Here is a 12,755-nt window from a genome sequence, read left to right on the forward strand (position 1 = left end):
TTAATTTGTAATTTTTCTGAAACTTTGTTTTAACAGAAACAGATATGTTCTTTTTAGCCATCAGCATGGTAGGAACTGACTTTTCCATGATTGGACAACTCTTTCCTCACAGAGCAAGAATAGAAATTAAGGTAAGAATGAAAGTAAACTGTGTGGTTGTAATCAGGAAAATATTTAGCATGTTTTCCTATTAAATTTGATTCTTGTTTCTTTTTTTGTTTCAGTTCATTACTTTGTTTTACATTTGCTCTTTGTAATAGCAAAAGCATGTTTCTCAATCTTTAAAACAGGAGTGTCCAACCTAACTTTTAAAAGTTTTTATTGAAAAAATAGACAATATATTTTGATTTCTGTTTTAGTGAGAGCTCTGCAGTAGCTTGGCTTTGTTTACTAAAACATTTAGTAAACCCACAGGTGGCTACATAAAATTGTCATGTGTCATATGGGGCCGGGGGGGAGGGCATTTTTGACAGCCCTGTTTGAAAATACATATTATAGTTGGCCTTGGAGTGAGGAGGACCTGAGTTCAAATTCAGTTTCAGACATTTGACACTTACTAGTTGAGTGATCCTATTCGAATACACTTAACCCTGATTGCTTCTCCACCCCTCCCAGAAAGTGTATTATGTAAACAAGTTTAGTTGACAAAAGAGTTATGTAGCTTTTACTACTATATATAGTTGGTATTGAGGTAGCACTTTGTTTATTTTGTTTGATTGTCACAACAGCCATGTGAGTTAAGTACTTCAGTTACTAATTCTACTCTTTTACAAATGTTGCATACATTTTCTTTATTGGAGCTCAGAGATGTTAAATGACTTGCCCATAGTAACAACATGAGGAAGTGACATGTGGCATTTGAAGCCAAGTTTCCTCATTTCATGTCCCTTATAGTTTTAATTTTTCCCTTCTGTCTTTCAAATTTGAGTTTTATATTTATGTTTTACAGTAGATGAATAGTTTTGAGTCTACTAAGACACTTTCTACCAAAATTCTGGGGCCTAACCCCTGTTCCAGTTATCTTTGCTGTTATCATCCTAAGTCATTAAAGCCAACCTTAACATCACTTCCAAATCTGGAGAAGAGTGTGTTCTGGTATCTGTTATCTGTACTATTTCCCTCAAGCTAAGGTGGGATGTCATTTTTACTTGTAGTAATTTTTTTTTAGAAGATTCTAACCTTTTTATTCAATATTTCAATACATGTGTATAAGAGGAAGGGTCTTTGAGGGTCACTATTGTGGTATTGCCTGCTTTTACAGTAACCTTTTGGAAGGACACATATTAAATTAATTCTATAGCTAGTCTTCTGTGATAAGCTAGACATTTTTGTCTAGGTGTTCTTTATTTACTTAACAGCTTTTTCTGAGTTTTCTATTTTTTTAATAACAGTTATTTTTCTGTTTTTCTAACTAAATAGTCTTTATTGATTCTTTCCTCTTTTTCTTCTCATCCTGCCACTTGTTAAGTCCTGTTAAATCATATGTCCATAGTAATCCTCTAAACCATTGCTTCTTTTTTCTTCCCATTTTTGTCATACTAGTTCAGGCCTATTGTTAATACTTTCCATAGGAGATTGAGGTTGGGGATAAATTAGGGTTAAGTGACTTGCTCAACAGGGTCACACAACTAGTGTCTTAATCCAGTCTTGAACTCAGGTCTCCCTGATCTCCAGGGCTGGTTGTTCTATATCCTAGTCCACTAAGCTGACCTTCAGAACTTCACTGATAATGCTGCCTTTAGATCTAAAGTCTTGAGATTCATCTCTCAGTTTTGTCAAGCAAAACTTTGCTCATGCTGTTTTCTGTTTGGAAATCTATATTCCAATTTTTTTTTTCCTATTACTACTCTTCAATGCTTCTGATAAATTTTATCACTTGTCATTCCTTCAATATTCACAGCTTTTCCCCCACCTCTTCATTTACTTTGAGCTTGGGTTTTCCCTTTCCTCTATCTCCATCTATCACAGTCTTATACATTTTCAGGTCCCATCTGAACTCTTTATTTTTCTGATAAAAATTCCTTCTTTTCCTCTTTTCCTTTATAGATAGATCTTTTTTTTCTTTGACAACCTCATAGTCTCTTAAGATCTAGAGTTGTAAAGGATGTTAAAGGTCATCAAATACAAATTCTACTCTGTCCCATTTTAGCATTCTTTCTAGTGAAGAAAAATTATAGATGAATTTTATTTTTTACAGAATAAATTTAAACGTGAGGAAAAAGCAAATGGGTGGAGAATTGACAAAGCATTCCGTAAGTATCCTAACTTTTAAAAAGAATAAATATTATTTGGAGAGTCTTGTAATAAGCCTTATATATTTTTATTCATTTTATTTCAAAGTGGACTTTTTTGTTATTGTCAAGCTGGAGCTCTACTGGAATATAGCTATCTAGGAGAGTCCAAGCCCAAAACTCATGGTAAACATAAAAATACTTAGCACATGGTCCAGACCTTGGCAGAAAACATGTCATTCAAATTAAGACTGATTAGAGAAGATAAATATCTTGACTCTATGGAAACATGATTCAGATTTAAGGAGGTCTGTGAACATATGATAAAAATAGGCACGTACCATATTATGGTTGACAGAGAATACAGAATCTAGGAGGTTGAAAGTCAGTAAGGATTGAACACTGTGGGATGAACCAAAGCTATTTGGAATTTGTTTCCCTGTTTTATACTACCTGGTACTTACCAGTATCTAAGTACAAAAGTATTAATCATTCACATAAAAAGATAAGTGCAATAGAAATTATCTCCCCTTTAATTGAAGAAAGAATGGTGGTCCCAACATCACTAGGTTTTAATGTCAGTTTTTTCTCTTTTATATGAATGTTTACTATTTCTCTTACATACTATTTGATATTTAAGGTTCGTCTCTAATTTGTTGTTTTATCTATAATTTTTTTCCTTATTGAAAGTGTACCACAGGGGTGGCTAGATGGCACAGTGGATAAAGCACCGGCCCTGGAGTCAGGAGTACTTGGGTTCAAATCTGGTCTCAGACACTTAATCCCATTTGCCTTGCAAAAAAACCTTAAAAAAGAAAGATTACCACATAGGAAAACTACAGAGATGCTAAACATTTAAAATACTTTTAATCTTAACCTCACTTTTCTTTAAGTTTTTATTATGGTCCTTCTGTCAAAGAAAATCATGTTCATCAGGAGTGTTGTATAATATCAGTATTAAATTACTACTTGGTTTGCAAGTTCATTAAATTTGGTGTGGGGTTTTTTAAGGTCAGTAATGTAAAGTCAGTGGACCATTATAGTACCTTTCCCCCCCCCTTTTTGTTTTTTTTTGCAAGGTAATGGGGGTTAAGTGACTTGCCCAAGATCACACAGCTAGGCAATTATTAAGTTTCTGAGGCCGGATTTGAATTCAAGTACTTCTGACACCAGGGCCGGTGCTGTATCCACTAGACCACCTACCTACTCCATTATAGTACCTTTTAATTAATGGAAGGGTTGTGTTAGGTTTAAGGCTTAATATGATATACTTGGGTTAGGCACAACAATGGAAGAATACAACTAGAGAAACTTGGAACCTTAGGTACAATCTCATTCAGACCATGGCAGGAGAAGGCAGCGGGCTGGTCTTTTGAAGGATTTGTCCTTGGACTTGGCACACCCAGATTTATTAACTGTCCATCATGACTCATCTTAGTTTATGTGTATGATGGCTATGATCTTGTCTCTTCCACTTTAGGGCATTAAGGGAGCAACCATGGAGAATACCATCTGTATTCAAAGAAAGAATTGTGGAGTTCAAACAAAGACCAAAGACTATTACCTTTAATTAATTTTTTTTAGGTTTATTTCAAGGCAAATGGGGTTAAGTGGCTTGTCCAAGGCCACACAGCTAGGTAATCATTAAAGTGTCTGAAGCCGGATTTGAACTCAGGTACTCCTGACTCCAGGGCCAGTACTCTATCCACTGTGCTACCTAGCTGCCCCCATATTTCCTTTAATCTTAAAAAAAAAAAGCTATTTTTTGTATTTTTGCTGTCTCTTGTATTTTATTTTTTCCTTAAGGATATGATTTCTCTCTCAACACATTCAATTTTGATCAATGTGTAGCACTGAAACAATGGCAGAAGTTGCTTTTTATGGGAGGTAGTGGGAGGGAAGTGAGATTGGGGAAAAAATTCAATAACAATAATCTCTTTGCACAAAAAAAAAGACATCAGTGCTATCTATGCTTATTTAATTTGAGATCTCATAAAGCTAGAAAGAATATGGGAAATTATGTTGATGATAAAGCCTAGATCTCAAAAAGATCTCTAGGATTGATGGAACAGATCTAATTAGTTGAAATTTAATAGGGATGAATAGCCTTACCTTGGATTATAAAAATTAGTTGCATAGTTCAGGCTTGGGGAAGTGAGCAGCAGGTTGTGAGATGTGAAATTATCGTGGACTACAAATTCACTTTGATCAGTAACATGACAGAGCAACCAAAAAACTGAACACAGTCTCAGGTTACCTTAGTCAAGGAAGATGTAGAATATCAAGTTAGTTCTGAGTGCCTCATTTTAATGATGAGACAATCACAAACTCACGTGTGTAAAGGAGAGATAACCTGGAGGACAACTAACTGGAGCTCAAGCCTTATCATTTGAATGAACTGGAGATGTTAAGCCTACAGAGAACAAGGGCAACATTGTAGTTATATTAAAGTGTTTGAAAGGTTGTCTTGTTAGGTATCAGTCTTTTTCTCCTTTGCCTCAGAAGACACAGGTAGGAGAAATGCATGAAAGTTTTTGAGAGACAAAATTTTGGCTAACTGTTAAGAAATATTTCCTTATATATATTAAAGATATCCCAGAGCAGAATAGGCTACTTCAAGAGATAGTGAATTTCTTTTTACTGAAGGTTTTCAGTCTTAAGAGAATTCTGCTCAGGTTGGTGATCTCAGGTCTATTTCAAATGGAGGTTTTGTGAAATTTGCCACAGTTGAAAAAATAATAATTTGGTACAGAAGGAAATGATGTATAAAGGTGAGGAATTAAGAGGAATTTAGAAAGATAGATATGAACTAATATAGAATAAGGAGATGATACAGTCATTATAGCAATGTAAGTGAAAATATCACTAAAAGAAAGTCAACCACTGAAGCCCGACTTACCTTTTCCATCATGAAAAAAAAGTAACAGGCAAATATGACAGAATATTGTTTCATTGTCAGAACAAGTTTCCAGGGGTGGCTAGGTGGCGCAGTGGATAGAGCACCAACCTTGGAGTCAGGAGTACCTGAGTTCAAATCCAGCCTCAGACACTTAATAATTATCTAGCTGTGTGGCCTTGGGCAAGCCACTTAACCCCCATTGCCTTGCAAAACTAAAAAAACAAAACAAGGTTCCTTATCAATTATTTTTGCTTAATTGTTTTTCTTTTATCACAAAGGAAGAGTCTGTAAAGAAATAATGTTGAAATGACTGTGATGTGGAGAGAAGCCATCAGTAAATTGTGTTTTTAAGTCTTTTTTTAGATCTAAATTTGTTATACAACATTTTTAAACATGCACAATTTCTATGAATTTTATTTGGCTTGTAGTCTCGTTTTCTTATTTTACAGGTAAGGAACTGAAACCTAGAGAAGTTGACATGAGGGTACTAGTAAATAGCAAAATTGGGATTCAGATTCAGTTCATCTGATTTAATCTGGCTGCAATAAAACCTGTCACGAACTTTTGGAATTGACTCAAAATAATAGACTAATAGAGATACTATAGACCTAGTCCTGAGCCTTACCTAGGATGTCCGATATTGAAGATTTTATAAAGATATAGGGTGGTGGTTGACTTCTTGTGATGCACCAACTTTTTTCTTAGGTCAAATTTACTTCTTTTTTTTAAGACTAGCCTCTAAGCTCACAGCAATTAAATATATAAAGCATCAAAACTTACTCAGAATTTGGATCAGGATATTTTGTTGTCCTTTCCAGATCTTCCTATAAATCCTTGGAATCCTACCTATGAGTCTTTTAATGTCACTGCTTTGGATGCATGCCTTGATGGTTTGTAGTTCCATTCATTTGTCTATTGTTTCCAGTGCTGCTGAAAGGGATTTAATAGTGATGTTGATGATGATAATGGTGGTTGTAGTTGTGGAGGTAGTAATAATTAACAATAATAAGTATCATATTCTACGCATAAATATTGTGTGTGCATACATGTATATGTATATAAATATATGCATACACAATTATATACACATACACACATTGATAAACCTATTTTAGCATATTTGCTTTACAGATAGTTTTTATTTTGATCTTCACAACAACATTGGGTGGAAATTGAGGCAAACGAGACTTGTGTAGGGTCACACAATAGGTTTCTCAGACTGCACTCTAGTCAATCTACCTCTTGGTTGATTTTTGTCAATATTGGGTTTGCATTTCCTATGTATTATGAGGCTGATAGTAGCAGGAAGATCCTGAATAGGCTTCTTGGCATGTCCTGAGGTTACAAGATAAGGTATTCTAACTTTTAGGTTATTTTGGAAACCATGACTAGAAATGCTTTTTACATTATATTTTATTTTATTTTTTTATTACATTTTATTTTGAACAGAAGAGAAACGCCCCTTTGACTTCAATTTCTTTGCTCGTTTGCTTGAGAAGGTCCTTGCTGAAGAGGAGAAACGAAAACAGAAAACTGTTAAAAGTCAAAATACAAAAGAGAAGAAGAAGTCTTCTAGACCTCGAAAAAAACAAAATGGTATTTGTTGTAAATGAGAGTATGAAATAATATTAATTTATCTTTATTCTCAATAATTCTTGGCATTTTATATGTGCTTCTATAAGTTGGGAACCTCAAAAACCAAAGGATAATTGATTTTTCTTCAACTTCATAGTTATTTATGAGTAGCAATCTGTATAGGAACTGTTCCTTAAATATTTTTTGGAATTCTGCATCAAGAGGCTCTTGCTACTTATATATTCTTTAGTTTCATTCTAAGAAACCTGGAGTATATTGGGTGATATATGCTATCTATGTAGGCCCAGTTAATATTATGTCATAGTACTTAATACTGATTTCCAGTGTAAAGGCAGTCTGAATTATTTTGTATATTCTAATTTCCTTTTTTTAAAAAAAATTAAATTGTATTTAAGGCAATGGGGTTTAGTGACTTGCCCAAGGCCACACAGCTAGATAATTATTAAGTGTCTGTGGCTGGATTTGAATTCAGGTCCTCCAGTGCTCTATCCACTGTGCCACTTAGGTACTCCTCTCATTTACTTTTTTTTTTTTTTAAAGGATTTTGCAAGGCAAATGGGGTTAAGTGGCTTGCCCAAGGCAACACAGTTAGGTAATTATGAAGTGTCTGAGGCCGGATTTGAACTCAGGTATTCCTGACTCCAGGGCCGGTGCTCTATCTACTGTGCCACCTAGCTGCCCCTCTCATTTATTTTTTAATAAAAATCCAGTTATCTTTATTTTAGGAGATCTATTTTATGCCCTTAATGCATTTGAGTATTTCTAGTATTGAAAGGCAATTTTGTTTTTTGATGGAAAATTATTTCTACATGAAGTTCTTATTATATAAGCATGAATATTTATATTTTCTTATCTACATCTCTTAAATCTTCCTTCTATAGTATATACTACTAAAATAGTGCAATCATAGGATCTTAGAGCTTGAAGGTTGCTTTGTCATTTTACACCTGAGGAATTTGAGAATGGTGAGCTTAAGTGACAACCAAAGTCAAACTACTAGCTAGTCAGTAATAGAGTTAGGGCTAAATTTAGTGCTTTTTCCTCTTTGTTGTTAATATCTTTTTGAAAATAGTAATGCAACCATCATACTCCATTTCTTTTTTTTTTCTTACAAATATCTTTAATATTAGGCAAAATTAAGGTAATTTTTTTTGGAATTTACTTTATTTCTTTTTTTCATTGACTCTAATTATTTATTTATCCCCCCATTTATTTATTTATTCTTATTTTGTACAAATGTTTTTTATACATTACTAAAATATTCTTGTTTGAGAGTAAAAATAATACCCTTTCCCCCCAAGAAAATATAGACCCGTGTAAGCGATAAGGTAAGGGGAAGAGAAAAAAATTAACAATAATAATAATAATAATAATAGGTATGGGCAGGTGGTGCAGTAGATGGAGCACTGGCCCTGGAGCCAGGAGCACCTGAGCCCAAATCCAGCCCCAGACACCCAACAATCACCCAGCTGTGTGACCCCATGGAAGCCATGCCAACCCCATTGCCCTACAAAACCAAAAAAAAGCCAAACCCAAAATAAAATAAAATAGTAATTATAATAATAATTGTAGGGGTGACTGGGTGGCAGACAGATCACTGGCCCTTGAGCCATGAGCATTCAGGTTCAAATCTGGCCTCAGACACCCAAAAATCACCCAGCTGTGCGTCCCTAGGCAAGCCACCCAGTCCCATTTGCCCTGCAACCCCCCCCCCCCCCCAGAAAATAATAGTAAAAAATTTGCTTCAGTCTGTATTGTAACACCATCAGCTCTGTCGCAGGTTGGATCACATTCTTTAGGATAAGTCCATCACAAAAGTTCTTTCCATATTTTTCTACCATTGCCATTGCTGATCACAAACTCCCTCCTTTTGTATTTCTCCACTACCATGTACTATATTTTCTCTCTCCTTTCACTCTGAGTCTGCTGTAGGGTAGCTGAGTGGTGCAGCAGATAGATCCCCAGCCCTGGGGCCAAGAGGCCCCAAACCCACATACCACCCCTTACCCAGCATCCACCTGGCCCTATGGTCCCGGACAGACCATCCAATCCCAGCCCCTTACAAGAAGTAAAAAAGAAAATGTGTTATATCTTACCACTTTCCCCCCATGGTCCATCCTCTCCTCCATCACTCACATCCCCCCCCCCGCCCCTTCCCCCTGTCCCCCTTCTCTCCTTCTTACTCCAGATGTCTGTACTCCATTGAGTTTATATGCTGTTTCCTCTCCTAGCCACCTCTGATGAGAGCAAAGATTCCCTCATTCCCCCTTGCCTTCCCCCTTCCATATCATTGCAGTAGCTCATTGTAATAAAGAAAAATTTTATTATATGAAATATCTTAGCCTATTCCCCCCTCTCCTTTTTTTCTCCCATTACATTTCCCTTTTATCTATTGACTCCATTTTTATATCACAGTTTATCTTCAAATTCAGTTTTCTCCTGTGCTTCATCTATAAAAGCTCCTTCTACCTGCTCTATTAAATGAAGAAGGTTCATATGAGTATTATTGGTATCATTTTTCTATACAAGAATACATGTAGTTCATCATCAGGTCCCTCATATTTTCCTCTTCTCCTCCACTCTCTATGAGTCCTGTATTTGAAGATCAAACCTTCTGTTCAGCTATGGCTATTCCAACAGGAACATTTGAAATTTCCCTGGTTCATTGAAAGTCCCATCTTTTTGAGGCAGCTAGGTGGCACAGTGGATAAAGCACACTGGCCCTGGAGTCAGGTGTACCTAGGTTCAAATCCGGCCTCAGACCCTTAATGATTACCTAGCTGTGTGGTCTTGAGCAAGCCACTTAACCCCATTTGCCTTGCAAAAATCTTAAAAAAAAAAAAGTCCCATCTTTTTCCCTGGTAGAGGATATTCAGTTTTGCTGGGTAGTTGATTCTCAGTTGCATTCTAAGCTCTTTTGCCTTCTGGAATATTATATTCCAAGCCCTATGAGCTTTTAATATAGTTGCTGCTAAGTCCTGTGAGATCCTGACTGCAGCTCCATGGTATTTGAATTGTGTCCTTATGGCTCTTGTAATATTTTCTGACTTGGGAGTTCTGGAGCTTGGCTATAATATTCCTGGGTGTTGGAGTTTTTTTTGGGTCTCTTTCTCGGGGAGATCGGTGGATTCTCTCCATTTCTATTTTGCCCTCTGCTTCTAGGACATCAGGGCAATTTTCCTGTAATAATTCTTTGAAAATGATGTCAAGGCTCTTTTCCTGATCATGACTTTCAGTTATTCCAATAATTCTTAAATTATCTTTCCTAAATCTGTTTTCCATATCAGTTGTTTTTTCAATAAGATGTTTCACATTTTCTTCTAATTTTTCATTCTTTTGGTTTTGAAGTACTGAGTCCTGATTTCTCATCAGCAATCTTCCTGAGTTCTATTCTTTGTCTGAAGGATTTGTTTTCCTCAGAGAGCTTTCTTATCTCCTTTTCCATCTGGCAAATTCGCTTTTTAAAGCATTCTTCTCCTCAATAACTTTTTTGAACTGTTTTATCCATTTGACCTATGCTGGTTTTTAACATGTTATTTTCTTCAACATTTTTTTGGATCTCCTTAACTAAGCTGCTGACTTCATTTTCATGTTTTTCTTGCATCTCTCTCATTTCTTTTCCCAATTTTTCCTTTATCTCCCTCACTTGCCTTTCAAAGTCTTTTGAGCTCTGTCATGGCCTGAGCCCAATTTCTGTTTTTCTTGAAGCCTGTAGATGCAGGAGCTTATACCTCCTCATCCTCAGACTGAGTGTTTTGATTCTTCTTGAGATCACAGGCAAAGTATTTCTTAGTTGTGTACCTCTTTTTTCTCTGCTTACTCATTTTCCCAGCCTGAGCCTGGTTTTGGGGTGCTTCCTGAGCTTTTGAGACACTCCCACAAGGATCTCAGAGTGTGAGGCTCTGTCCTCCCTCCTGGTTTGTGAAAGACCATAAGCGCCCCCCTCTACCACAGGGCTGAGGTGGGGGGGGGTTCCTAGACTGCAATCAGGGTCTGGATCTGAATGTGGTCAGAACCCCAGAATCCTGTTCCAGGGGCAGTGGACAGAGCTCCTCATTCTCTTTCTTCACTCCCTGCGCTTGGCTCAATGGGCTCATGCCCTGGGGCCTCCTGCTTACTGGCTCTGCCTGCTTCTGGTTCCTGGATCTGGGCTGCCCTGGTCATGCTGCTGGCTGTGTGCCCTGGGGCCAGGGCTTCACATGCTCGCTCTGGCAGAGGTCCCCCCACTGTTCCCCCAAGTTGTGTCTGGTGCTCCCCAGGGTGTAGGTAAGGAAATTGCCCTCACTGCTGTGAGCCCTGGGGCTGCCTCCCGGAGGCTGAAGTTGTTTTTGCTCTGGTGGGCCACCCCTCTGATCCCGTGGAACCGAGCCTTTCCTCTCTTTTCCAGGTTACCTTGGGTTGGAGAATTGCATCACTGGATCCCTCTTCTGTCTCTCGAAAATGTAGTTAGAGTCCTTAGTTTATAAGTTTTGCTCCAGAGCAACTGAGAGACAGTCCTCTCCTGTCACCATCTTGGCCCCGCCCCCTCCATACTCCATTTCACAGTAATTTGTTGTTATTTTTAGTGGGTGATTTTTTTTATATTGATTAAAAATTTTCTTTGCAACTAGAGTCCAATCTGCTTTTCTCTCCCTATTACCCTTATTATATTTTATCTTTCCTTTCAAACTTTCTTGACAGAACATCTCTATCTCCTTAATGCTTAGAATAGACTGCATCCAGACCTCACAGTATAATTCCTTTTTTAGTTTTGTTTTGTTTTTTAGGTTTTTTTGCAAGGCAAATGGGCTTAAGTGGCTTGTCCAAGGCCACACAGCTAGGTAATTATTAAGTGTCTGAGACCAGATACAGTATATAATTCTTAACTATTTTTAACTTGCCATCTATACCAGATGGGAAAAAAGTAACTTCAATTCTGCCATAATAAATTCTAAAATAATTCTTCAAATTCTGATTTACCAAGTTCTTTAGAACATTCTTAGTTCATAGGATCATAAGCCTCAAGTCTACTCATAAGAACATGTTTCCAGCGTCTTTAAATTGTGTTCACTGTTCTGATGTAGAGAAGATCTGATTTAATTTTTCATTTGTCCTCTTTCCCTTTTCTATACTTTTTATACTCTAAACTTCATTTTTATATTATTTCATTGTTTTATCTTTATCTTTCCTTTAAAGTTGGTTATTAGTCTGCCTTTAAAAATATTATAATTTAAAAGGAAAAATAGACAATTCAAATATGTTTTTGTTTTTAGTGAATAGAGTTGCCAGTGGTGAAGTGGAGGATGACCCAGATGGTTCTCCAAATAGTAGAATTTCAGACATGGAAGGAACTGAAGTGGATGCTGAGACTGTTGAGAAAGAGAATGACCAGTCTTTGAATATCACAGGACAGACTATATCAGAATCACTTGTAAACAGAAAGAAACGGAAAAGGAAGAAAAAGGATGACACTGATGAGCAAGAAGTGGAAAATATTTCAAAAGAGTCTACTGACCCCTCAGACACTTCTAAAGGAGAAAAACCCAATAAAAGTAAGTGATATTTTAAAGCAGAAATCTATATAATAAAGTAAAAGATTATGCAGTACTTATTTTGCAACTGAACTTTTTGATTTTATTTTACTTTTGAATTTTTGTCAGATTGTCAAATATTCATGACTCAAATTATTTATTATTTTGATTGAAATGAATTGAAATTAGAAGATGGTTTTCATTGGAAGAATAATAATACTGATTAGAACTCGTATGTTTTTGCCTACTGATTGCTATGGCAAGGCAAAATTCTAGATATAGAGCAGTATCATTCTTACTTTATAGATAAGGAAACTAATGCAAAAATATTAAGTGATTTACTATGTCTTAACACCTACTGAATAGCAGAGCTGTAACTTAAAAGTTGTCTTTATGACAACTAGTGCTTTTTTCTACTACACTGTAATATCTGCTCTCAGATTTTAAGGGAGTCCTGATAAGGTGGTTTATGTGTAGTCAGTGATCATAAAAAATTTATTGATTGAATCAGCCATTGAA

General features: G+C 36.3%; 1 protein-coding gene across 4 annotated transcripts in view; it reads left to right on the forward strand.

The window, feature by feature from the left end:
- Positions 1–12,755, forward strand: part of BDP1 (BDP1 general transcription factor IIIB subunit) — a 102,034-nt gene that overhangs the window by 23,019 nt on the left and 66,260 nt on the right. For all 4 annotated transcript variants that reach the window (XM_074204211.1, XM_074204212.1, XM_074204213.1 and 1 more), the window contains 4 exons: positions 37–131; positions 2,198–2,252; positions 6,580–6,726; positions 11,979–12,257. In XM_074204211.1, the coding sequence (XP_074060312.1) occupies positions 37–131; positions 2,198–2,252; positions 6,580–6,726; positions 11,979–12,257 (576 nt within the window). The remainder of the gene's footprint in view (positions 1–36; positions 132–2,197; positions 2,253–6,579; positions 6,727–11,978; positions 12,258–12,755) is intronic.

This window comes from Macrotis lagotis, chromosome X (assembly GCF_037893015.1).
Source record: "Macrotis lagotis isolate mMagLag1 chromosome X, bilby.v1.9.chrom.fasta, whole genome shotgun sequence".
In the NCBI taxonomy this organism is placed as follows: Eukaryota; Metazoa; Chordata; class Mammalia; order Peramelemorphia; family Peramelidae; genus Macrotis; species Macrotis lagotis.